Source organism: Podarcis gaigeae, assembly GCF_964106915.1.
Source record: "Podarcis gaigeae genome assembly, chromosome: 2".
NCBI classification, from domain to species: domain Eukaryota; kingdom Metazoa; phylum Chordata; class Lepidosauria; order Squamata; family Lacertidae; genus Podarcis; species Podarcis gaigeae.
Genome location: NC_139679.1, coordinates 34,985,790 through 35,013,766, shown reverse-complemented (window position 1 = coordinate 35,013,766; position 27,977 = coordinate 34,985,790). Strand labels below are relative to the sequence as shown.

Sequence of the window (27,977 nt, the reverse complement as noted above, 5' to 3'; positions counted from 1 at the left end):
TGGTCTTTCAATATTTCTCTCTCCCCATACTGGAATTAGCTTGCTTAAAAGGCACTATTACTTTCTACACAACAGATTCAATGGAAGAAGTTCAGAAAATATGAGACCCGCTGTTGGAAAATGCTTTAGAAAGCAAGTTATCTTCTGCAAATGTTCAGTCCATAAACAAACTTACATGCACAAAAAGGTGAATGGTCAATGCATATACTTTGATGTTTTTCCCTTCTACTTTTGATTTATTTTATCATAGAATCATTGAATTGTAGAGTTTGAAAGGATTCTGGGGATCATCTATTCTAACCCCCAAAATGCAGGATTCTCCACTAAAGCATCCATGACAGATAGCTATCTAACCTCTGGCACGACTTGTTTTTTACTAAGAAACCCACGATGATTCTTAGTAATCACAGCTCACAGACAGACCATTTAATTATCTGTTCTAGAACCTTTCCTGGTATCGGTGTCAAGCTGACCAGTCAGTAGTTACCAGAGTCTTCTTTTTTGTTTTGTTTTTTGTAGATGGGGACAACATTTGCCCGCCTCCAGTCTGCAGGGACCTCACCTGTTTTCCAAGAATTCTCAAACATTGTACAAAGAGGCTCAGAGATTACATCTGCAAGCTCCTTTCGTATCTTTGGCTGCAGCTCATCAAGCCCTGGATATGTGAATTAATTTATAGTAACTAGGTGTTCCCTTACCACCTCGTTTCCTATTTAAATAATCACAGTGATTTTAATTTATGTAAGCTGCCTTGAGTAGAGCAGACATATTATAAAAAAATGCAGACTGAAAATAATTCAAGAATTTAGCCAAGCTTTGAGGTCCATCCCTACATACTCTCACTTTCTGCATAAACATATCTCAATAGCCTCAATCCAGGGGGCCACATGACAGGGCTTCCAAGTCTGCTATTTTTAGATGTGGTCCTCCATGCCATCCAACAAGCAGTCAATCGAGTCTCCATACAAACATGGATGAAACCTCAGTAACAGCCCACTATAAGCAACTGCTGCCAGTTTAAAAGTGAATGCGTTTATAAGTCATTTCATGTATCAAAGTGCTTTCTAGATCAGAGCTAACATCTTTCTTTCTTTCTTTCTTTCTTTCTTTCTTTCTTTCTTTCTTAGGGTGGGGGGAAGAGAAGCATTGCTGCTCATGCCACTGTTAGTTTAAATTTAAAAGATGTCCAGAGCACCTTCTGTCTCTATCACTCAGCTGCCTCTTTAACTTCTTCTCCCCATTTCCCTAGCAACCCCACCTTCCCAGCCCCATGTTGTGCTCAGGTCCTGTCTCTGGACTTCTTTTAAGCATCTGGTTGACCACTGCGAGTACTAGATACTGGACCAGATGGACCATTGGCCTGATTCAGCAGGCTCTTCTTAAGTTCCTATTTGTCAGACCCACGGCCCATCTCCAAAGCAGTTGTGGGGTTTGCTGGGGTAGAGCAATCTGAACAGTCTAAGTGACATGGCAGAGACATTGAAAATGACAGAAGAAAGACAAATTCAGAGTAAAGCACCTATTGCTGATCTACAGTTTACCAGCTCTTCCGATTATTCTTCCACATTCATTTAGCAATGTGCTAGGCTCTACATAGAATACAGAAATGACAACCAGGCTATGTGACACTGGTAAATTTGAACTGACACTTTGATCTACTAAAAGAGAAAGAATCAATGCTGCTAGGGACTGACAAATAATAAAGTATTGTTCAAATCCAAAACAAAGACACCAAAATTGTGTCATAGAATTTGCACACCCAGAGCAATAAACCTTCTGTTTCTACAAAAGTCACAATATTATTATTTTTTAAATCTCTGGCTTTATGAATTACAGGTGCAATAAATGGGAGGTACAGGCAGTAATTAATGCATGTCTGCCTTTCCTGATGAGCTCCTTCTGGTGGGTCAGAGTTATTGAAATTCATTGAGAAAATCTTCAATCATGCAGAAATTCTGAAGAAATAGGCCTAGACGCAATTTAATAAAGCAATAATATTTCTTTTAAATAATTAACCAGGCTGTGACATTTGCTAATATTCCTAACTCCTGCTTCAACATTATTATTACTGGGTGGTGGCGGGGGGGGGGGGAGGAGAAGTGTGCTGCTCCGGGAACTGATCCAGTAGGCACTCACAAAAACCCCAACATGTACATGCACAGTCAAATGAAAACTGAATATATTGCTCTGGGTCACTTCCTCGTTGCCAGCAGTTATGTTTACCTTCAGCCTTCAACTGCAATATTTATTTTTATCCATAACTCTAGTTCCACAGTACTTTGGTTGGTTTTATTGTTCAGTAAGAGAGAATTCCTTTAATTTACTTGTCCTTGCCCCCCACTTCCTATCCCAATTATTATTATTTTGTGCTTAGATACAATCAGCTATCTGCCACTTATGTCAAAGCAGGTTCCTTTGACAAGGATGCTTTAAAACATGCAGTTTTTATCACAGAACAGAGAAAATTCTATTGGAATTTAGTAGTATATTGAAATACTACTAAAAAAAGGCTAATAAAAAGGTCAATTAAAAAAGACCCGTTTCCTGATAAAGAGGCATTTGTGAGGAATCTGCCTACATATAAGACACAGAACTACATAAACGCTTGAAGCATTCACAAGTAAAAGGCATCTAATCTTGTGCACATACACATACCATGAAATTGAAAGAAAACAAGGATTAAGATTCTTCAGAGTGATTTCTGATACAAACTATAAATTCTTGTAAGATTAACATCATTTCACCAGCAATGCAGCTGCTTATTGCAACACACAGAAAAAGCAGCAAAGCAGGAGGAAGACTATTGGGGGGAATCTAAGTGAGCAACTAAACAGGACATCATACTGTAAGTACAGCCAGTATTCACAACGTGGCAGCAATGTCAAATTCATTTTTGTTTCGCAACACAGTGAACAAGAACCGATTCACTGTTGGATGGACTGCTTTTCAAGACAAGAATGACAAACCTTGAAGGCTACTAAGTCCATCTTCAACATTTGGGTAACAAGTGTCCAGCAGGAAAAGGAGAGGGAAGGGGCTATCAGCAAGAGTAGATGGCTATCACCAATAAAATTTAAATCAAACAAAGTCATATTTAGGGTAGACCCACTGAAACCTATAGGTGGCATTCTATGATGTCTGCTTGTTTGAGCAATGGGACTTCTGGCATGTTTTCAACCCCTACAGCCCCCAACCCTGCAAAGCAGATTTCGGGTGTAAGAAAGGAAGGGGAAACCCCATTGCATACATGAATGCCTGCTTGTGCTACATTTGATCTCACTCAGCAGTTCACAGCAGTTCACTCAGCAGTTCACAGATTTCAATGGGTATGACTAATACTGGGTATCACCCTTAGCATGTAAGCATCCCTTCAGAATCAGTTATTTAATTAAGGATGTAAAATTCCCCCAGGCGCAGGAGATACTCACCAGATAAATTCTATAAGCATCAATCCTTCTGATTGGTCCCCAGCACTTGTCTGTGTCATTATACTTAGTACCATCTTCAACACTGCATGAATGATTGCCCGTCACACTACTGACAAGAGGGAGAAGCAAAAGCAGACCACAGTTAATGCACCTATGCATGGGCATAGCAGCTGCCCCTCATTAAAAACACTTAATTACTTGAGGTTCTCCCCATCCATAAATCCTGGCTACACCCATGCACCTATGCAAACCCCAGCCACCATTCCTCCCCACACTTTTTTAAAGGATGATGGAGAATTTCCCCTTACACAGCACACACCATGTGGAGTCTCGGTCAATCAAGAACTCCACATTCTTCAACACTGTACCTTATAGATTTGGCATGTAAGGTATATGTAGACATTTTTAAAAATAGAAGTGTTTCTTGATTAAAGAAATAGTAGTCATTTAATCATATAACTTGTAATTCATTGATTAAAGCCAGATTATATGAATCAACAACAGTATTGAAGAAAAGGCTATTTTTGTATCAGGCTCCTAGTCTTAGAATACCCATTCCCGGCTGTGTGGGATAGAAGGGGGAATGTATGTTCTATAGTGGCACCTGTCATTCATGCTTTTTGTAAATACAGGCACAAAAATTGTTTTAGACAATTGTAAAATCTGCTGCCCAATTAGTCAGCAGCACCTTCTGATAATCTAATCTAATCAAAGAATCAATCAAGTAAGCATTGCAGCCCTATAAAGAAGTAACTCACAAATTAGCCCCTAGACCTAGTTTTTGTCAATATGCTAAGCACTGTCAAATTACATCAGAACAATGTAACCCACTCTGGAAAATTAGTTTGAAGTGTGAGGTAGAAATACTTTAAATTTATTAATTACAACCAGCAAGTCAATCTTCTGCCAGAGCCATCAATGTGAAATGGTTATGCAATCCTCCGACATTTCAGCAAGAAACTGCTGCTTGCAAAATATTGCCACCGAAAGCACACTCACCAGGTCACCTGCATGAGAGAAACTGGGACAGCAGCTGCATATATCGCCAAATCACCATAGAGGTAGATGATTATGCAGAAATAGAACAAGTTGACTCCCACTGTAAATAAAGGGAATAGTAAACATAGGTTTAGACCTATGTTTGTTCCTGTAGTTTCACTTTTTACACCAGGATCTATCTAGGAACCTTTTGTGGATCACCACTTCAACTTGCTGTGCTGCAAAAAGGCTTCTGGGGAAAACATTTCACGACTCTATTGGCAACACCTTGTTAATTTCACCTAGTTGAATGATATTCATTTGTAAAAAAAATCAGCCCTACCAATTGCTAGGACAGTGTTCCTGAGGGGCAGTCCAGTTGTCTAAGACTAATGTAACTGTATAAGCATGCATTTTCAACATTATTAAAATATTTGTATACTGTATTTTCATAAAAGGTAACAAAACCATTTACAACAATTATAATACAATAAAAACCACACAAAAATTAAAACAATTCTCCATCTCACTATTAGGGGAAATGTTTCTTAACTGTCTTCATAAGCCTAGCAACAGAGAAGTTTTCAGCAAACATTTGAAACATTAGTATAGAAGGTGCCTGCTGAATCTCTAAGGCTCAGTTCTGTGTCTACGTCAAATGCACCTCACCATCTCACATGATGCTCTTACATATGACCTCAGTGATTGCACTGAAATAAAAGGGTCAAGGTGGTCCCTGAGGCACCCTGGACCTATGGTGTTGAGCCCTTCATCAATTAATTAAAAAAAAGGTAAAGGACCCCTGACAGTTAAGTCCAGTTGTGAACGACTCTGGGGTTGCAGCGCTCATCTCACTTTTCTGGCTGAGGGAGCTGGTGTTTGTATGCAGACAGACTAAGCCGCTTCTGGTGAAAATCAGAGCAGTGCACGGAAACGCCATTTACCTTCCCGCCAGAGCGGTACCTATTTATCTACTTGCACTTTGACGTGCTTTCGAACTGCTCGGTTGGCAGGAGCTGGGACCGAGCAACAGGAGCTCACCCTGTTGCGGGGATTCGAACTGCCGACCTTTTGATAGGCAAGCCCTGATGATGAGCATCCCATGCAGATATTTCTGTACCAGCTAGAGCTTCTGAGCTAGGCCTAGGGGCAAGCTCAGATACAGTTCATTGTGTAATGTAAGAGCACAAACAAGGTGCTTAAAACCAGCCATCATCACACAGCAAACAATGGTAACCAATATTAGTCAGAAGGAAGGTATTTTGAAAAGATGACTTGGCCTTCCCTGCTTCAGACTTCCTTACCCTGCAGATATGTAATCAAATGCCTGCATTAACCTAACCAGTTCTATAGTAGCTCCATTTAAAAACCAGGTGCAATTCTACTTCCACAAAGTTTGCATCCCATAAAACAGAAGTGCTGAACCTCATACCCAGGGGCCAAGAATGCCTCCCACCAAGCCACTATACCTGGCTATTTTCATGTGACACCCTCTCCCCTGCCATGTCCCTCACAGACTCTGCTTTGGCTCCCTCCTTGAGTGCTTTGGCGTGGCTGGAATGTGGCATTTAACAGTGCCTTTTCTGGCCTAGCTGGAGGGCATACAGGCATGTGAGTGAGCGTAAATTAACCTAATGTATACGAGTAAAATGCGACCCCCAGACTGAAAAATATTCTCCACCCCGCCATAAAATGTTACCTATCCTATATTCCGTTTTTATCAAGGAAAATATTCACTGCCACCATACCCTTGCTCTAGAGGACGCAGGTGAGACAGACTTTATAGTTTCACAGACAAAAAGAATTACCGGGAGGCAAACAAACTCTGCTTTGATGAGGAGAAATCAATAAGGATAAAGAGATGCCAAAATGCACCAGCTTGACTTAAAAGAAATAGAACTAAATGCCTCAATCTGAACAGATTTCATTTCCAAAGGCCGCTGAGACAAGGAAACAAAACATGCATTGTTTCATATAAAAGGAGAGAAGACAGGAATATTGTAAGAAAGCAAAAAATAAAGGAGCTTGACAGGAATACTAATCTAGTCTAGAATTTTGGTGCACAACTTCTAACTGCACATTACACTAGCAGCTCCACCATACAAAATTCTTCAGCTGTTATGGTGGAGTGTTTTATGATGCAATCTAACACAGGATTTTGAGCTTGGCAACAGAACAGAGCCATATATTGACACCTAAATTGTTGTGGCACCACTGCTACTAAAAAAATAGAAGCTTTAGAGCAATTCACAGCTGTGCTTTATGACAGTATGAGGCCTAGAAGTGAAGAAGAATAAGAGGAGTTTGGATTTGATATCCCGCCTTTCACTCCCCTTCAGGAGTCTCAAAGCAGCTAACATTCTCCTTTCCCTTCCTCCCCCACAACAAACACTCTGTGAGGTGAGTGAGGCTGAGAGACTTCAAAGAAGTGTGATTGGCCCAAGGCCACCCAGCAGCTGCATGTGGAGGAGCGGAGACGCAAACCCGGTTCCCCAGATTACGAGACTACTGCTCTTAACCACTACACCACACTGGCTCTCGACTTTAGGTGTGGCCATCTGTGAGGAGAGCAGAAGTGCCTTGCCATTCCTATTCTGAGTTTCTTTGTGTCATCCAAAGAATTTCCCTATGACAGATCCCAGATGACCTAAAGGACAGCCCACCTCATGTTTAGCCATTTAAAAGAGAACCAAAATCTCCAGAAAGATCCATATGATCACCATTTTTTCCCCCTCCCCTACAGTGAGATATATGAACTAGAGGTGCAAATATCTGTGGGCGAGATATGAGAATTCTGCTTTGAACACCAGGGAGAACTCACATGTCCTGGAAGTTACAATGTCAAAGCCTTAACACAAATTCATGTCTCAAAAAACATGCGAAAAGAAAACAGTGCAAACCAGTTTGCAATAACCTTCTGACCAAGGGAGGAAAATAATTTGTTAAGTAAAGAAAACAATTATTCACTACACCAGAAGTGAGGAACCTGATGCTGGCTGACTCCCATCAACACTGGCAATAGTAGCTCGGGCTGATGGGAGTTGGAGTCCAAAAACACTACATCAATAACTGACTACAAGGAGAGGATCGCAAAAGACTGCAGCCGAAAATATTTTTCCTATATTCAGAAAGACATTAGTAGTGCCTTTAATTCATCACAGAGCCTCCGGAAGAGTACACATTTCATATTGGGAAAGATTGAGAAATGAGATCACAGCTATTCCTTACATTTAAACAGGAGTGAGTATCTCAGCATTACTTGGATAAATGGGACAGAAGAAAAAGGGTGAAGAAAGCTTAACAAAATTAGGTGTTCTCATATCATATCTAATATGTATGTACATCAGTGCAGTGAGTCGTGCTGTCATTTATCCACAGTAGTGACTCCAAAATTAGGTCCACAGCTAGTTTTTCATAATACAAAGTGACACCAAGTCCAACACAGCAATCCTAACCATGTTTTCTCAGAAATAAGATGCAATAGGTTTAATGGAGCTTACTCCCAAATAACTGTGTAAAGGATAGCAGCTTTAAGTGTCACATCCAGAATGTCAAATTTAAGTAAATATCAAACAAAATAAAATATGGAAATTATACTCACTTTACACAACTTTTTATTTACCAACATATATAGGTAAATAAAATAAAAAAACAGAAAAGATATAGTATATACTTTTTTCAGCATCAGTAAAAAGATATATGACATTTGGGCTTCATGGAATACTAGCAAGCAAAGGAAAATTCTGTCTTAAGAGATGCGAGATCTTTCTTTTAAAGTGTTGACATCTATGGAGAAAAAGCTGAAAGGAAGCATGCTTTAACAAATGCTTGAAAAGGTCACCACAACTCAAGAGATTGGTTTCCCCAAATGATTATCAATCAATGCCTAAACAGTACCTTGTAAATGAACATGGTAAAAGGACACAGTGAAGGGGATGGAAGGAAGAATTGCTATTATTCACTGTTGCCATCAGACCAACAGGTACGGTGCCCAAGCTGCTAGGTCACTTGACTACAGCCCTCTTACATCTAATTTACACTAGGAACTCTGTAGAAAACAAAAGTTGAATATACTGCTTTCATTTGTTTGGCAAAATAAAGGCCTGTGCCTTAGCCACAGTGGCTCAGAGCATTTAAAATATTCAGATAATCTGTATTTTAAATATTTTAAAGCTTCTAACAATTTGAAACCACAACATTTTAACCAATTCTGTTGTCCTCTGCAGAACATCTCAGACCCACTTCTATGTTGTTTATTCAAGGCACAGATCTCAGCTGAGGATTTGGGGTGAAAGCACCACCCAATAGCCTCCACCCTCTCCACCTACAGATAGACATTAGTGTTGTTTCTGTTTTATAAACTGCCACCAACCTTCATTGATCAATACTTTCATTACTGGACACAAAACAGGAAGATCAATGACTTCCTGCAAGGATGGTACATGATGTATGTGCCTTGAATCCATTATTACAATAAATGACTTCTGGATCCCTGATAAAGAGCACCCAGCTATCCTTCAGAAAAGATTCCCTTCACAGCCAGAGGCCCTTTTTTCTCCTTAGAGTTAAGACTGCAAATCTATTCCCTACAGAAAGCAGACAAGTCAGAGGTGGAAGATTTATACACAGCTCAACTCTTAAGATTGCAGATCCAGAGCATGTCAAATTGTTAAGATAGTCAAGGGAAATGAGCAAAGAATACAGTGAAAACAAGGATTTTGCTTTTAACAGGCCAATAACTCTCAAAAGAAGGTATAACAGAGCCGCAACACATCTTCACCTAGCCATGAAACTCTGAAAGCCTTATTCATTGACTGTACTGCATAAATCTCATGACCCTAATAGCAAACCTGCCAGGTTGCGGTCGGGGTGTAACATTAGCATACAGTCACTGTGCAGACTTGTTTGGGGGTTCAAATAAAACAACATAATACACAGAATGGGGCAGTAAGAAGTTATCCCTTAAGAGCAAATAATTGCTATAGTTCACTGAAGAATGCATGTGCAAATTCTGATTATGCTTAACTGTAGTAAGCCTGGTTGAGTTCTGAAGGGATGGGATTAGAGAATTAAGACAGTTGAAAAGATCTGGCACTTCAGAGGGGAGGCAAAGACATCCAAACCAACTGGAGGAGAAAGGCTTCTACACAAACCAGACAAGCTGCCCAGAAACAAAGATGAATAGATGAAGCAAGAACAGGAGATGTATGGTAGTAAACAGAAGCCATTAATATAATAATAATAATAATAATAATAATAATAATAATAATAATAATAATAATAATAATAATAATTTATTTATACCCCGCCCATTTGACTGCGTTTCCCCAGCCACTCTGGGCAGCTTCCAACAGAATATTAAAATACAATAGTCTATTAAACATTAAAAGTTTCCCTAAAAAGGGCTGCCTTCAGATGTCTTCTAAAAGTCTGGTACTTGTTTTTCTCTTTGACATCTGGTGGGAGGGCGTCCCATAGGGCAGGCGCCACTACCGAGAAGGCCCTTTGCCTAGTTCCCTGTAACTTGGCTTCTCGCAGCGAGGAACTGCCAGAAGGCCCTTGGCACTGGACCTCAGTGTCTGGGCAGAATGATGGGGCCTACTTGGTGCCTTTAAAATAGGGTTGGGGAACCTGTGGCCCTCCATACATTGCTGAACTCTCAACTGCCATTGGTCCCAGCTAGCATGGCCAGTGATTAGGGATTTGGGGAGTAGTTCTAAAACATCATCCAGAGGGCACAGGTTGTCCAACTCTGCTTTAAAATGAAGGGGCTCTTCAAGCCTAGTATCAAAATATCTTGCCTATCAAATGATCTGTGGGATCTGCAACCTCTTAAAATTACCTGAGAAGTTTGGGGAAATGGCTCTCTATGGAAATCCTCACTACCACCTATCTGAAGGAGATCAAGTGACTTGAGCAACTTTTAAAAGGGGCCACAATAGTGTGCTGATTGAAACCCAAGAGAGTCCGGCCAATCTGAATGCCCTGTCTTTCAAAATCACTCTCTAGGATTTAAACACTAAGCTGGTCACTCTAATACAGGCATAGGCAAATTCAGCCCTCCAGATATTTTGGGACTACAACTCCCATCATCCCTAGCTAACAGCACCCGTGGTCAGGGATGATGGGAACTGTAATCCCAAATTATCTGGAGGGCCGAATTTGCCTATGTCTGCTGTAATACATGTTTAATTAAACATTGGCTTTCAGCTCATACATAAAAGTTATGTGTACAAAAACAGTCTGCCAAAATGCACAGCCAATTTTCTTGACATGTCAAGGATCTGTGTTCCATCAAAAAGTTCATCTTCCTGTACTATCCAAATTTGCATAAATTGATGACTTACTGTTGCATTACAGTTATGACAAGGAAAGAGATGCAGCAGAGGTAAGAAAATGAGAATAATATCAGACCTAAAGGGCACAAATGGAAGCTACAGGTTTAAGATCACCTCCAAAATCCATTTCAAGATCTTTCACAGACACCATCCACACATTTTAAAACTTTCTGGACAACTTTTCTTGATACAGAAACTAGTTATTTTATAGAGCTCAGAGATCCTCAGAAAGCTATCTTCCATTACTGTCAAGGTACTTGTGGATCTGTGAAACCTGCATGATGCTTTCAAAACTCTGAGCACCAAGATGTCACTTTAACATATAACATATAAGATGTCACTTAATACATAAGACAGAACAGAAGCAAATATCGTGGAAATACAGGTATCCATGACTTTGAGGGGGGGCCTTCTTTCACGAAACCTCCTGTAATTATTCAATACAGTGGTGCCTCGCAAGGCGAAATTAATTCGTTCTGCAAGTTTTTTCTTCTCGCGAGTTTTTCGTCTTGCGAAGCACGGTTTCCCATAGGAATGCATTGAAAATCAATTAATGCGTTCCTATGGAGACCGCCTTCAGACCAGGTCTGGGGACAGTCTGTCCCCGGACCTCATCTGAAGGCTGGCGGGGGGAGAAGGACTTTTCTCCCCACCGCCAGCCTTCAGAACAGCCTTCTGAAGGCTGGCAGTGGGAAGAAAAGCCCTTCTCCCGCCGCTAGCCTTCAGAAGAGTCCCCGCAGGGCTGCCTAGGCTGCGGATAGCAGCCTGCTGCCTGGCACGAGGGGCGCTCTTCGCGCGGGGCAGACATCTGCAGCTTGGGGACCCCTGCAGGACTTCCCCGCAGGGCTCTCCAAGCTGCGGATAGCAGCCTGCTGCCCCTTGCGCGGGGCAGACATTCGTAGCTTGGGGAGCCCTGCAGGACCTCCCCGCAGGGCTCTCCAAGCTGCGGATAGCAGCCTGCTGCCCCGCGCGCGGGGCAGACATTCGCAGCTTGGGGAGCCCTGCAGGAGTTCTCCGGGGACAGCGGGGAAGCGCAGCGCCTTCCCCTCTGTTCCCGGACCTGTCCTGAAGGCTTGCGGTGGGAGGAGGGCTTTCCTCCCCACCGCCAACATTCAGAATGCTGTTCTGAATGTTGGCGGTGGGGAGGAAAAACCCTCCTCCCACCGCAAGCCCCGGGAACAGAGGAGAAGCGCTGCGCGCCTTCTCCTGTGTTCCCGGACCTCCCACCGCAAGCCTTCAGGACAGGTCCGGGAACAGAGGAGAAAGCACTGCGCTTCCCCGCTGTCCCCGGAGATTTCCCTATGGGCTTTCGTCTTGCGAAGCAAGCCCTTAGGGAAATTCGTCTTGCGAAGCCGCTAAAAATCAGAAAACCCTTTCGCCTTGCGGGTTTTTCGTTTAGCGAGGCATTCGTCTTGCGGGGCACCACTGTATTCACATTCTCTCATCTAAAAGAAGGAACTTGACAGCATGGTCTACTTATGGTAAAGGGAAAACTAAGGAATGAAGGTTTTGTGTGAATTGCAAGTTGAATAATTAAATAATTAAATAATATTCAACTGCTACTGTTCTGAATTCACACATGTGACCTGAGCACCCTCTGCTGGGTGAAGTTATCCATCACAGAAATTAAAATAGAATGCTAGCATCCCATTCAAGGCAAACGGTTCATATCTCTAGCAGTTCAATCTGGGCTAAGTATTTAAATGAATCTGTAATTGGGCTGAATCTTTACAACCTACCCACTCACTAGGATGTCACTCACAGGTTTATTTTATCTGTACTGCTCTCAACAAGCCTCATTAACACCAAACCCAAAACCAAGTTCCTTCTGTCATATTGAAATACACCCAACAGTAAAAAAAAAAATTATAGTAGCTAGTTCCAGTTCCCAAACCCTAACTCCTATGTCAAGTAGCTCTACCATTGCTTAAGAACTTCAGTGGTTTCTTTGAGAATGAAAGAGTGCAAAAGTGCAAACAGGATGCAATTTAAATTACTATTTGCTTTTATCCAGGATGAGGAGTACAGCACATTAGGGTTATAGAAAATGTTCAGCACCTTTAACAGTACTGCAAAAATTGTTACCTGGAGCACAATACATATTAGTAAACATTTTGAGACTATTTAATACGGCATTTATGTACAGCGAAGTTCTGCAGCTGACTATCTTTCCACTGCCAGTCCAGATGTGTTATATTCATTCCTTTAAAAAAATTCAAGCCTTATCAAAGTTAATTATTTACACTCTCAGACAGAAAGATAGATTAGTGTCACATGTCAATCTTTTCTTTAAAACTACAAGCACTTAAAACTTTATTTTAAGTGAGACTTTGTCTCTCGAAGCCAAAATACATGAACACACAGACAAGATGGTACCTGTTTCTCCACCCCCAGACACAATTAGTAGCCAGGAGAAGTGGGTATTCGGTATCTCAAGCAGATTTGAGACCACATAAAGCCTTAAATATCCCTATTTAAAAGAAGTTATATATTCACATGGGGTGGGGTGTCAAACTTGACATTTAGGCTTTAGGAACCATTCAGAAACACTCTGGAAAAGTGGGTGATTCCTATTATGGTTCGCACATGTAGTTTTCACTTGAAACTGTCATTCCTCAAGGAAAACACCAACTACTAAGAGATTCTGACAAAAGCTAGGTTAAATAAAAAAACCAAATATACATAATATGAAATAGAGCCTTCGTGGCTTGGAGGTAGTTACCTTTATTGAAGAACATGGATGCCATCTGACCCATCTCCACCCTTTCAGTGATTTCAAAAACGTTAGGTGCTCCTCGTCTCTCTGCAGGGTTAGAGGGAAGGAAACTCTTAGCCTACATGTCAAAGATGGGTCCCGCTCAAGCCACAACCTGTTCTCTCTCCATCTTGCTCAGACATGTAAATTAACACTTTCCTGTCTTGCTTATAACAATAATTGCCTGCAGGAGACCAGAAAAGGAAACTTTATAATAGTTGAGATTTCCCTCCCCCCTACAAATTAGGTACTGTACATGCAAGGCAGAAGGACGAATAAAACTCTGCAAACTATTACATTTGGGATTTTACTTGCAAGGCTATAGGTTGTTGTAAGTTAAGATGCTGGCTCAGAGTTAACATTTTGGTCTGAAAGGAAACTCACAAATGATTTCATATAAAAAAGATTCAGGTGGTTTTCACAGTTGTACATTTTGTGTCACTGAAACCCTGTGGAAGCAAGGCTAGGGAGAAAACAGGGTTGCCAGTGGCTTGATACCTTGATAAACTAGTTTTCTTGAATTGTAAAAATGCTAGTATTGTGTTTCTCAGAAAGCTACTACATGTGCATGTGTATACAAGACACAGGGAAAGTAGGCTGTGTCTAACTTTCTCATTTGTTCTCTGCACTGAAGAGCAACTCATAGGAGTGAGAAAAGTTTCTTGCTAGATACTTACGAAGAGATAGGATAGGTCGTGTCTCTGATCGCTCGTAGCCTTCAGGAAGAAGAACATCAGTATCAGAAACCCCAGATGAAGAATCCTCATCATCATCCTAGAAGAGTAAGAAATAAGCATAAGTGTTCAAAACATAGAATAATTTCAGAATTCTGACAAGAAACAGAATGTCAAGAGGTAAAAAAGAGGAGTCTTTACTTGCTGGAAAAAAGACTAAACCTCTCCAGCCAAAAGCCTTCTGGCATGCTTATAGCTTCAGCTGGTCTACCAAAAGGCTGTGCATCCATCCCAGTGCCAGGGACAAAATGGCTAAGTTTGTGATGAGTCAAGTTTTGCAACATGGTGCAGAATCTACAGCCAGATTTTAAGGTAAACACGTAACAAATGAAATGAAAACAGATCTGCTCCACTGAGATTTTATAGCAATGAAGAAAAATAATTAGCAACTAAATGAAATGCCATACAAACCTTGTGCTTTTCCATTCTCTTCCAACGAAGCTGGGCATTTGCAGCAGCCATGGCCTCCATTACAAAAGTTGTGGTCATGTAGCTGGCGGAAAAATGGTAAAAGTACCAGTTGGTTAATAACAATGGGTTGCAATATTCCATCCCCACCTACACAGTCTTTAACCTATATATTCTAAGGTGCAAAGTGTAAACAAAATTGGGGATTAAGGGCATGACTGTACACAGTATGGGCAGTCACACAATTGTTGTTCTTGCATCTGGATGGCCACACTGACTCGGCCCCGAACACACTGACCAGATGCTTGGAAGCTGTGGCTGGATGGTTTCGTGGGAGCCGATTGAAACTAAATCCTTCGAAGACAGAGGTCCTATGGCTAGGTCGGGATGGCATGGGGATGAGGGACCAACTCCCTTCTCTTGCGGAGGCCCAATTAGTGCCATTGCCTTCCGTTAAGAGTTTGGGTGTAATCCTTGATGCCTCCCTTTCCATGGAGGCGCAAGTTACAGCAACAGCCAAGGCGACATTTTTCCACCTTTGCCGCATCAAGCAGTTGGTCCCTTACCTTTCCCGCCCCGACCTGGCCACAGTGATCCATGCGATGGTCATCTCCAGGCTTGACTACTGTAATTCGCTCTATGCGGGGCTGCCCTTGAAGCTATCCCAGAAACTCCAGCAGGTACAGAATGCTGCAGCGAGGCTCCTCACGGGGTCTCTGCCATGGGAGCATATTCACCCAGTGCTTTTCAAGCTGCACTGGCTCCCGGTGGAGTACAGGGTCAGATTTAAGGTGCTGCTTTTGACCTTTAAAGCCCTTCACGGCCTAAGACCCTCGTACCTACGGGACCGCCTCTCCTGGTATGCCCCACGGAGAGCCTCAAGGTCCATAAATAACAACACCCTAGTGGTCCCAGGCCCTAAAGAAGTTAGATTGGCTTCAACCAGAGCCAGGGCCTTTTCAACTCTGGCTCCGGCCTGGTGGAACGCTCTGCCTCATGAGACTAGGGCCCTGCAGGATCTGATTTCTTTCCGCAGGGCCTGTAAGACAGAGTTGTTCCGGCTGGCCTTTGGCTTGGAGCCAATTTGATTCCCTCCCTCTCTCTTTTTTTTTTCCTTTCTTTTCCTTCTCCTCCTGCGATGAGGCTACATTTTAATATTTTAATGTTGTATTTTATTTTTGTTTTTAAGTTGTAATCATTCGTCTTGTTTTTATTATTGCTTGTAAGCCGCTGTGAGCCCGGCCTTAGCTGGGGAGGGCGGGGTATAAATAAAAAAAATATTATTATTATTATTATCTGTCCTGTTTATGTATAAAGCATGGAAGAGATTCTAATTTTTGTATCAAAAGAGTCAGATGGGTTTGGAGAGCTGGTCTTATTCTCCCCATGCTGCACTGCTGCAGACACTTCTATTTTCCTGTCCTCCATCATTTCAGGGACTTTTCCACTAGAATCCAGCTCACTTATGGTACTGTGGCTGGGCTGAGTTGGACAAAAAGTGTGTAAAGTGATGGAATGCAGAAATGTAAGACATATTAGGAGGGAGGCTCAGCTCCCCTTACTGGAGGACTCATCTAATGTTAAAGAAATGCTCTCTACCCTGTTCTCTGTTCATGAATGGTGTAGACACTTGAAAAATAAAATTTGCTTGCTCCCCATAATGTCTGAACATTTTCTTAGCAGTACGGCAAAAGAAAATTAACATGAGCGAAGACTCTCACGCATGGCAGCATTGAAGAAAGCAGAAAGACTAGTGCACAAGTGTTGCATCTACCAGGAGCATATTCTGAACAACCTTAACTGAAATGAAAAAAGCTGCATAAATTCATGTCTCCGTTCTTATGTTACTCCCATTCATTTTAATGGAATTCCTGCTGAACAAATCTTGGTGGATTATATCCCCAAATGTCAAGAATTACAGAACTGAATCTAACTGGAGTAATAAATTATAGGATAAGCACATTTCATAGGACATCTCACTATACATCAATTACACCAGGATGATCATGGGCAGTCATGGGGGACAATTCCGCTATCTATAATAAGGTGCAACATGGTAGCTGTAAGAGATTTAGTGCCTTGGATGAAAGGTGCAGCTAAGGTGCATGGGACTAAAAAGCTTTGGTCGCCATGATGAGTGTGTGGCCCTGCTTCTTCTACTTAATCTCTAGGTGACTTTCAAAACCAGTGACCGTGGTATCCTGCTGGGCCAGTGATGTGGAATGGGTATCAGAAGCACTATGCCACAGTGGTTCTGTTTCTATTTGGGTCATAAGCAGAGACCAGCATCGGAAGAATGTTCCACTGTTATGTTATGAGGTTCCACAGAACACTATTTTATCTCCAACGTTATTTGCCATCTATATGAAGCCATTGGGATCAGTCATTAGGCAATTTGAGGCAAGGTGTCATTACCATGCTGATAACCAGTTATATTTTTCTATTGCATCTCAATCAGGAAAGGCAGACCTGGACCAATGCCTGGACACAGTAGTGGGCTGGATGAGGGCCAATAAATAATCTGAACAAGGTAAGAACGTAAGAAAAGCCCTGCTGCATCAGACCAAAGGCCCACCTAGTCCAGCATCCTGCTCTCCCAGTGCCAACCAGATGCCTTAAGGAAGTCTGCAAGCAGCACTCGCACACAAAAACATTTTCCTCTTCTATGGTTTCCAGCAACTCCACTGACCTTGGAGGCAAATTATAGCCATCATGGCTAGTAGCAACTGATAGCCTTGAATTTGTCTAATTATCTTTTAAAGGCATCCAAGTTGGTGGCCGTAACTGCCCCTTGTTAGAATGAATTCCATATTTAACTATGTACTGTTTGGAGAAATACATTGTTTTGCCTGTCCTGAATAGTCCGACATTCAGCTTCATTGCATAATATATGTTTATTTTTTCTACAAGCTGTTTTGAGATACATAGTGCAAAGTGGGGCAAAATTATTTAAATAAACAAATAAGATACTGACAGAGCTATATCAGTCTAAAAGACTGATCACTTGGGTATCCAAATGCACTCAAAGACCTAATGCTGGACAGAGTTAGAGGAACCACTTAAAAAATTTAAAAAGTGAAGGACTGAAAACATTTTCCAAGAGCTGCCAGGAAGATAGCTGAGAGCAAGTGATCAATCAGTTGTCCCCATTCCCCATTACCATTTGCTTTGTTGATCTTATAAATGAATTGCCATTACCCCAGTTAGATGACCATGTTAAGGTTTCTCTCTCATTTTTACTAAAAACTACAATCAATCTTATTTAAACCACAAAATGGTTTCTTACTGCTTCACCTACTGAACTCATTTATCAAGTTTGAATGAGAAATTAGTTTTGCTAGGATTAGAGCACAGCAGCAACATCCAGAGGCCTGGATAATTTCCCCTATGTTCTTTTACTACACTGAGCATTCTCCAGAGGATATTAAGGAGCCAGAAGTGCAAAACAGAGGAATGGAAGGATCAGGGTAAAAAAATCTCAAACGACTTGGCACCAGTGGGCAGCATTTCAAGGCTGATACAAAATATATACAGTAATTGCAAACCAACCCATATCCCAACAGCATCAAGAAATGAATTGGAAAAGAAATCAAAGCATGAGACAGAGAATGCTACAGGCAGGCTTCAAGGTTCTGAAATAATCTCTTTTACAAAGCCTCAGAAGCAATTCAGTCACTGGTACTGCAAGGATTTATGCTTCCCATCCAACAGAACTTACACTTTTATAATGCCTTTCCTTCCACAGATGTTAAGCAATTTATAAGATTATGTCTCAACATGAAAGCAATCCAGTCTCAACCCAGGGTAAAAGGGCACTGGAAGAGAGTATCCCTGTCCAATGTTGAAAGACAATACTTTTACAATGGAACAGTAAAGTACATAAAATAACTGCAACAAATTAAAGCAGCAGGCACATTCATCGGAAGCCCACAAAATTTAGGCTGGCCTTGGTAGATAACCATTAGTTGTGTCACTAGCAATCCCTCTGCAATAGAGGAGACTGGGTCAGTTTTTTTTTACTTCTCATCAAGTTTTTAGAGAGCATCTTGCTTCTTCTGTCCATCCCCAAAGCATGCTGCAATAAATATGCAAGATTGACCCCTCCTTATGCAATTTCCTGGCTGTCAGATTTCAAAGGAAGGATACAGTCTGTTTCTCCCAATTGCAGTAAAGGTAAAGGTACCCCTGACCGTTAGGTCCAGTAGCAGATGACTCTGGGCTTGAGTGCTCATCTCGCTCTATAGGCCGAGGGAGTCAGCATTTGTCTGCAGACAGCTACTGGGTCATATGGCCAGCATGACTAAACCGCTTCTGGAGAACCAGAGCAGCGCATGGAAACACCATTTACCTTCCCGCCGGAGTGGTATCTATTTATCTACTTGCACTTGATGTGCTTTTGAACTGTTAGGTGGGCAGGAGCTGGGACCGAACAACAGGAGCTCACCCCGTCGCGGGGATTCGAACTGCCGACCTTCCAATCGGCAAGCCCTAGGCTCTGTGGTTTAGACCACAGCGCCACCCGCGTCCCAATTGCAGTAAGTGCATCCCTTTTCCAGTGGAAACACAAGGGGGGGGGAAATGGTCTCTCAAATCTTGGACATACAGAAGGAGGTCACCCAAGAGAGACTTGTGGTCCCTACAGATCAGCTGACTTTTATGGATCCCTGACATTCAGGATAGTAGATTTTCAATTAAGATGATACACACACACACACTTTTTATTTTATTTTTAAATTTAAAGCAAGGTTTTACCTTTAATCAGAAAAATGACACCTTAATATTGTGGAGCATATGCTACACACTTTATATATTGGTTATATATTGGTTCTCAGAAGCTAAAGGGAAAGGACATAGCAAACAAGTTTTCCGCACACCGGGGTAGCTGCTCCTGCCCAGGAGCCTGAATTTAATAACCTAAATCAAACAAACAAACAAACAAACAAACCCCAAAAGCTTAGCTAGACACAATTCAGCTCACCCAATAGTGTTAAGGAGGCAGAAATACCCTCACCACCACCTCAAAAGTCTGCAACTGGCCTCTATATTGTGCTTGGTCAGATTCACAAATCTTTTTTCCAATTGTGCTCAAGATACCTAGCAACCCATTTCAGATCATCCAGCTACTGAATAAATCATGCTCCTATGAAGCCTGGGAGGAAGATGCCAAGGAGCAAGCCTGGCAGTAGTCCCTGTTAACCTCCTATTCTACAACCAAAGTTGTTTTGATGAGGTTTGACTTTTGCAATGTTAAAGTTTCATCAGCTTTTCACTACTATTAACAAACATAATTCCTCTAAGGAGCAAAAGACAATCCTAATCCATGAGAGATAACAACATCAAGTGTGAGGAAACGTAAAAGAGCAAAGTCCTTTTGACTTGGCCACAGACAGAAAACTCAGAAATGGGATAGAAGGAAGAGAGAACTCTCTTTCCTACCATCTTAAATGAGCAGGTATCCAGTAATTTCTGGTATCCGTGAGACAGATGCTAGGCCTCACTGGATAAAATTCAGACTGTACCCAGATTGCTACTCTACATGTGGCAGGAAGCTAGAGCATGTTCTGCTCCCTGTCCATCCAAGCATCACCTGTCTTGCCTCTGATGCTATTGTACATAACGTTCAAACAGGGTGTTCACATTTAATGTGCCACATGTGTGGGCTCAGAATGTGCAATAAATGTCCAATTTCTGACCACAGAACTCGAGCAAATGCACCCCATATTAGAACACCTATGTATGGATGTAAGGTGGCAATGGAGGCAAGGGCTGATGTGCCAAATGGGCAGGGAGGAAAGTGCATTCTTACTCTTCAGCACATGTGGGGGAATGAACTAGGTAAGAATACTGTCTGATCTGCCTTATGTAAAACACTCCCTCAAGGCCAAGGCACAACTTTCTTATTGAAATCACAATGGCTGGGTGACAAATGGACTGTATTACTTAGATACAAGTGACACCTTTGGGATTTACAAGTTCCCAGTACATTGTTAATGGAAACTGACATGCAGAAAACTCTTACCTCATGAACCCCAAGAACATTATTAGGATGAGGCTGACAAGCCAACCAGCAGTGGCAAACGCCTTTGGCATAGTCAGAGCTCCAGTCCCAACTATGAGATTGAACATGTAAACCAGGCCAACCTATAATTAAAGAAATCATAAATGTTAAAATCATGTGACTTTTAGTTGTTAAAAAAGACTCTTTGGCTAGCAATCCCAAAATGGCCAGAAAGCAGCAGCCTCCATAGACAATCCAAACCAACATGGCTACTATAATGGTGCAGTTTTATAGAAAATATTATCGTCTCAGTAGAGAAATGCTTTTTAGCTCATACTTACACAGTTAGGTAGTGTTTAATGTTTGGCCTTAGAAATATTAACAGTTGTTGGTTTTTTTTAAAAAAAGAAAAAAACACCTATGCAAACCCTCTGCAAACCACAACTTTCCAATAGCCCAATAGTTTATTTCTTGTTTTCCCAACCTAAGCCTTCAGGATGAGGGAGATTACAGATAAAATCTCCTTCTCCACATAGCAAGACTTAAGCAGAAAGACCAGACATGCTGGTGAAAGGACATAGCCTCAAAACATCATGTCAGTTGTATCAGTGACTGTCCCTACCCTATGACACGAAGCCCTTCACTCAAGTCATGAAGTTCTCTCACTTGCCATGTTTCTAACTCCAAAGGAAAGATTCTCTGAAACTAAAGGTGTTGCAAAGAGGCTGAGGGTTTTTTATATACTCAACTTTTTTATATACTCAACTTCACCCATGAGGAGCCAATATAGGATGTGAGGTATTAAAGGAGCTTAGCTAGACACAATTGGCAAGCTAGACAGCTTGCCAACTATTAGCCAAACAGGAGTCTGACAAGTAATTTTCCTCCCAAGTATATTTAGCAGTGAAGCAGATGGAAATTTTCCCTTATTGGGACACCAGAGGAATCTTGTTAACGAATGGGAATATCTGCATGACAAGCTTGTTGACAGTAAAATCAACCCTTAAGAGGAGCTATTCTGAATTAGTTCCTGCCTCAGTTCTTACATTTAAATGGCAGGCTAAGACCAGGCATTATTCTTGTTTATTGAAGAACATTGCATTAATAGTAACAGCGAAAGAAATTTGCTCTTTTGTTTAGTAAAGACCTACTTGCCTTCCCACAGTACAAAGTGCTAAAATGGAACTACCTCAAGGGGCTCAGATTCCACAATTTCTATTTTTAATCTGCTTTATCCTGTAGGTTCAACACTGGCTCTATCTGCAGCAAAAACAAGAGTCATTACTATTTGTGGGGCAGTGCCCTCATAACTAAAACAGTTCTGTATTAAAACGTAGCATGAAGAACTCATGTATGAATAGATTTGGTAAGTCAGAACCACAATGGGTAATTAAGGTGGCAGCTCAGTGACAGAAGACAATATCTGAATGTAAAAGACTCCAGATTCAAACCCTAGCATCTCCAAGTAGAGCTGGGAAAGATTTCTTCTTGAAACCCTGGAGAGCAACTACTAGCCAATTCAGACAACACCGAAGCAGATGAACTAATGGCCACACTCAGTATACAGCTGCTTCCTATGAGCCCTGGGCACTAGCAGGAAAATAATTTAAACTTATTAAAATCATGTGTCATCTAAGATACAGTATCCATTAGACTTGAAGTGCAAGAAAGTAGTGCAGGGAGGATGAGAGAAAGAGCACCACTGATGGCTACCTTCCCCTTATTAAAATTACTGGAATGCCCATTATCAGAAGACAACCATCTACCTGGAATTCATGTCCACTGTCAAACACACAATTTTTAAACCAAAAGTAACCATAAATAAAATTACCTTAAGAACAGGGAATGTATACAGTTTATAAACCAAATGCTCATGGCAGAAGTTCTGAACTACAGATGCATCCTTCAGAAACCTTTTATGCATAGCCATTCACTTCTCTTTGAGAGAACAAGGTCCTCCTGTACTTACTGGCATCTGAACAGCAAATGCATCTTTTGACTGCTTTCCCAGAGGATGAAACAGTAGCTGTCAGTTTGCAAAGCGATTTTTTTAACTCGTTGGGCAGAACTGTCATTCCCTGCATACACCACCTCCTGGCTCTAGGCCTTAATTGGTTCTGCACACAAAGCCTTTGAGGACAGAAACCTTGGAGGTTTTCTTTGACTCTGATTAAAAAGAACAGTATAGGGAGGGAAGATTTATTTCAGATACTGGTAGAATCATATTTTGGGCCCTCCGAAAATGAGACAAGTACCATTTTTATGCTCAACAGCCTGAAGATTTCTGCAATGCTGTAATTTTCAATCTGTAAGGTACTTGGTAATTTAACATCTTGGGAGTCTATTTTTCCCCTTGAAGATTCAGATCAATCTTCCATGGACTAAATGTACCAGCAAGCATCACTATCCGATTAATGTCTTCTCAAAAATCACTTGCAATCAGAAAACCACCACTCATGAGGATAGCTTTGACAAGAGAGCTGTGATGGGTTATATATTAGGAAGGAGGACAGAGTCCACTGGTATGCCATAAAAGGGCATCATAGGATGCAGCTTCAGCAACTCTCAACTCTTGTGTATGTATGTGCACTGCTTTCAAAGCCTCTTTGTTCATCTCAATTTTTATATTAAAAAATACTTTCCTGATGTTTTAACCACTTGTTGCTGCAAGATGGCAGCTACAAGAATTCCAACAATGGAAACAGAACAGAACCCATCGGGGCAAGTACAGCCTATCAGCCATTTAAGAAAGCCACACAAATTTTAAAAACCTTTGTCGCCTGTGTTGCAGAATGCCTCTGCACTGACTGATGTAAACAGGCACCCAGGAATCTTGTGCACATTGTTAGTGCACATGTCTTTTTATTGTTCCATGAAGCGGTCTAGACTGTAAGAGAATGTGTCACTGCCCTAAAGACTTCACAACCAGAAAAGTATAATCATGTATTTAGTATTTAGCACACTGCTCTTCCCTGAAGAGCCTTTTACATATGGCTTCCAGATAGCCTTCCATTCAGTGAAATTACAGGATAACACCTGTTCAGCTTCACAGAAGAACAGCCTGGTGTAACTTTGCACAACTACATCACTAAATGGCACAAGTTTGAAAACTGCTTTGAAGGTGCCAAGTTGTAACCAATGCAGTCCTTTTTTACATGGAAGGTTCTTTGCTCCCATACAGGCACCTGCAGACAAAAAAGGAAGGTGATTTTTGCAAATTTCTCCTTTCTTTGCCATACTGTGTCAGAGGATCCTCCAATTCCCTAGAAAAGATGGGGAGGGCCCCCCCTTCTTTCCCCAACCTTATACTGTATACAACACTAATGCCTCATGTCAAATGTAACTAATCTGTAGAAAGGACTTTAGAACTTGAAAAAAGATCAATGTGCGTACTTTTATAAACCAAGAAATTCTTTAATAAAAAACATTTTTTTAAAAAATGGATGGGGAGGGTATGAAGGTGCTAGCAGCACAAAAGTGGAACTAATGAAAATCACCTCCAACTGTTCATGGAATCCTCTGCTGGATCAAAGAGACTTCCATGATTGGAAGGACAGCATGGGATAAAATCCGCCACATCTAATTTCTGGCTAGTCTATCCACTGCCCAAATTACTTAGTTCCTCTTGCCTCTGATATTTGGGATTCTTTTCCCTCTTGTTAGTATTATATCTATCATAATCTAACATACCATATTTTTCACCCTATAGGACGCACTTTTTCACCTCCAAAAATGGAGGGGAAATCTGTGTGTGTCCTATGGGGCAAATACAGGCTTTCACTGAAGCTTGGAGAGCGAAAGGGGTCGGTGCGCACCGACCCCTCTCGCTCTCCAGGCTTCAGGAAGCTATCAGCAAGCCTGGGGGAGTTCCCGCAGGGCTCCCTAGGCTGCGGATAGCAGCCTGCCGCCCGGCGCGCAGGTCGCCCTGAAGCAGAGCGCCCCGCGCGCCGGGCAAACATCTGCAGCGTGGGGAGCCCTGCAGGAGCTCCCACAGGGTTCCCTATGCTGCGGATAACAGCCTGCCGCCCGGGGCGCAGGGCACCCTGAAACAGAGAGCCCCGCGCTTCGGGCAGACATCAGCCAGCCCCACAAGCTCGGGGGACAGCGGGGAGGCGCAGCGCCGCCATCCCGCTGTTCCTCGACCTGGTTTGGAGGCTGGCGCTGGGGAGAAGCACGCCAGGCCCACAAGCTCGGGGGACAGCGGGGATGCGGAGCGCTGCCATACCGCTATTCCCCAACCTGGTTTGGTTTCCCTGACCTGGTTTTTTTTGGGGGGGGGGAATAAAGGGGGGGGAAATTCCCTTTATTTCCCCCCCAAAAAACTAGGTGTGTCCTATGGGACAAAAATACGGTATGTTGAAGCAACCTTATTCGCTGATGCAGCTTTAGTGCACTTACATACTTTGAATATTCACTAGAGACTCAGTAGAGGGTATTTGGCAAAGTTTGCTAAGCATTAAAGCATGTTTAAAAACGCAAGTCTGATAAGCTTTTGAAAAGAGCAAGCAAGTCTTGTATTAGAAAAGTTTCCTGAGTTTTTTCCAAATGTATTGTAACACAAGTATAAAATGCCTAAAATCAAAACAATAACGGGGGGGGGGGGGACCATGAAGAAACAGGAGCAGGAAATACAGAGCATAACTGTGCTGCTTGTCTCCAGCAAGAGACTGTAGTAATGCTAAATACTCACGTAAGGTGAGTACAGCTCTCCTGTATCAGTAATGCCTCCAGCCATGTTGAAGCCGATGAGAGATGTCAGTTCCTTTTGATCCAACCACTGTTAACCTGAAAGAAATTTTATCAGCTGTTTACAGGAGTCAACAAAGCAAGCGGTAACTGCAGTTCATCACTGTGCATTAATGCAAGTCTAGTAGTATTGCTGCCTACCTTCTCTGGAAAGAAAAGTAAACAGATTCCCCCAGCTAGTTTGAATTTGAAATCAGAATTCTTCACTTGCATTGCAAATTGCATAATTCTCACTAAAGTCCATAATCCTTTTAGAGAATCTAGTGAAATACCAGCCACATCAAAAACAAGGATCAAAACTAAGGTTCTCCTGTCACTCTAAAAGTATATAATCTAGCCTGATGATATAGTAACACACTTTAAGGAATTCCATTTAGAATGAATGGATTATAATCACTAAGGGGAAAATAGATTTAAGATCTTTCATTTAAATTAAGTCACTTACTTTACAATTTACACATCTCCTGAACAAGCATTCATGACAATTGGTTGCTAACAATTAAATATAATTGTTAGATGTTTTACTTGAAGGCTACAGTTACAATCATATGCATAGTTATTTGAAAGTGCAACTGAACCAAGTGGGACTTAGTTGAAAGGAAGCCTGCCAAGTCTGATGCCTTCCATAAATTTTGTACTGGGAGTTATGGCCTAAATATTTGGACAGCACCAGGTTGGTGAAAGCTGTGTTATAGGGGTTCAAAACTTTCTGGCAGCCTTATCCTCCATGAATTTGTTTAACCTTTTTTAAAGCCACCCAAGTTGGGGGCCATCAGTGCCTTCTGTGGGAGTGAATTCTATACTTTAACTATGTGCTGTGTAGAGAGTAACTTTCTTTTCTCTGTCCTGAATCCTCCAATATTCAGCTTCAGTAGATGTCCACAAATTCTAGTGTTATAAGTATATAAAATTATGTATGACATGGAGAATTCCTATCATGTTGCCTCTTACCTTTGCTCTAAACTAAAAAGCCCTGAATGCTTCAACCTTTCCTCATACGAGAGGTGCTCCATCCCCTTCATCATTTTGGTTGCCCTTTTCTGAACCTTTTCCAACTTCACAATATTGCTTAAGTGGTGAGGCAACCCAAACTGTACATGCTATCCCAAATGCAGCTGCAACAGAACTTGAAAGCTTACTTTTTGTGGCATTTTTATTGGCCCTAATAAAATCTCCACCCAAACAGAATTATAGTATGCTACTGGAGCAAGGCTTAAATAGGCAGGAAAGCCTCACAGTCTACACAGACCTTTTACAACAATGAGGAAAACACCCCACGTGATGAGTTTCTTCATGCAAGTGTGCGTGCTGGAAAATTTCTAAATGTTTACATGGGGGGGGGGGGGACCGACCCATACTGTATTGTATGAGTTGGCACTAAGATTCTTATCTAACACATTAGCAATTCCACTGAACCAAAAAGAGAACCAGAGAGCCAGAAAAAGTTACAGGCAAAGTGTAAGTACCATGGAAGGCACTGCATGTGCCTGAATACAAAAAGCAAGGATTTCCAAGGCCCTGCTTTCTTACCCCATATCATTTACAGGTACTCACAAGTCCCCTTCTTTGGCTGAGACTGGGCTCTTTGTTGAAGAAACCACTCTGTCCTGAATTTCCTAGCTCCTACTCCTGTTTGCATCTTAGTGCATGACATAGGAAAGTTTTACCTGGACTTTCAATGGCTACTCAGATTGGATGTATGCAATTACTGCCGTGAACAGAAAATACGATAAAGAGGGCCTCTTATCAGAAGACACTCAGAATGTACTCCTAACTCTTTCAATCTCTGCTGCTGGAGGAAGAGGAGGATAAGGGAGAGGGGACCCTCCACCAGCTCCTGCCAGCCTCCGCTGCTATACCCTGAGAAATAGAAAGCTACCAACAGTGATTCTACCACTATAAAGCCATTAGAGAGCTCTGAAATGAGGCATTTTGAGGCAGGGTCTGGCAGCTTGGAATCTGCAGGTTTCAATTCTTGGGCACTCTGCTGAGCCTGCCTGGAGCTTTTATAGCCCCCCCCCAAACCACCCACCACTTTTGATTCTAGTCACTATAAGCAGTAAAGCTTGGGATGCAGTGGTTGAGCTGCTGTTCTGTTGCTCCCCGCAAGGGGTTAGGATTGCTCCATCAGTTATTTGAAGCACAAGACTACAAGGCGCAGACAAAGCAAATGTTAAGGAATGATATTTGGAGTCAGTGTAACGCCAGAAAGCCTGATTCAAATATAATGACAAAGTAAAATCCGCAGATGTAACTGTCCACTTAGATAGTTGGGGGGGGGGGTGGAATACCACTTGTATTTTTGCTCACTGGCCTAAAGGCCATAGGTGAGCAGAACCTCTATAAAGGCATGTGAATGGGTGGGGAAGGGGGATTGGTTTCCATACTAACAAAAGAGGAAGTAAGAATGTTTCCTTCACAATCAGCAAAGAAATGTAGCAAGTAAGCATAGTGGAGATGAATCACTCCATCCTTTCTTCACCATTCTGCATATTATTAGTCTGCTAATAGGAGGGGCTCCCCCTCCTCCACAGCCAGCCTGGAAAAGCACCTCACTAGCCTCTTAGTAGGTTAATAAGAACATCTGCAGGT

At 41.9% G+C, this 27,977-nt stretch overlaps 1 protein-coding gene across 1 annotated transcript in view; it reads right to left on the bottom strand.

Moving 5' to 3' along the window:
• Positions 1 to 27,977, bottom strand: part of TMEM104 (transmembrane protein 104) — an 81,267-nt gene that overhangs the window by 52,223 nt on the left and 1,067 nt on the right. Inside the window, exons 2-8 of the mRNA XM_083728009.1 lie at positions 25,330 to 25,424; positions 20,661 to 20,782; positions 14,645 to 14,726; positions 14,177 to 14,273; positions 13,467 to 13,547; positions 4,428 to 4,527; positions 3,429 to 3,537 (exon numbers count right to left, since the gene is read on the bottom strand). Of these exons, the coding sequence (XP_083584135.1) occupies positions 3,429 to 3,537; positions 4,428 to 4,527; positions 13,467 to 13,547; positions 14,177 to 14,273; positions 14,645 to 14,726; positions 20,661 to 20,782; positions 25,330 to 25,374 (636 nt within the window). The 5' untranslated portion in view covers positions 25,375 to 25,424. The remainder of the gene's footprint in view (positions 1 to 3,428; positions 3,538 to 4,427; positions 4,528 to 13,466; positions 13,548 to 14,176; positions 14,274 to 14,644; positions 14,727 to 20,660; positions 20,783 to 25,329; positions 25,425 to 27,977) is intronic.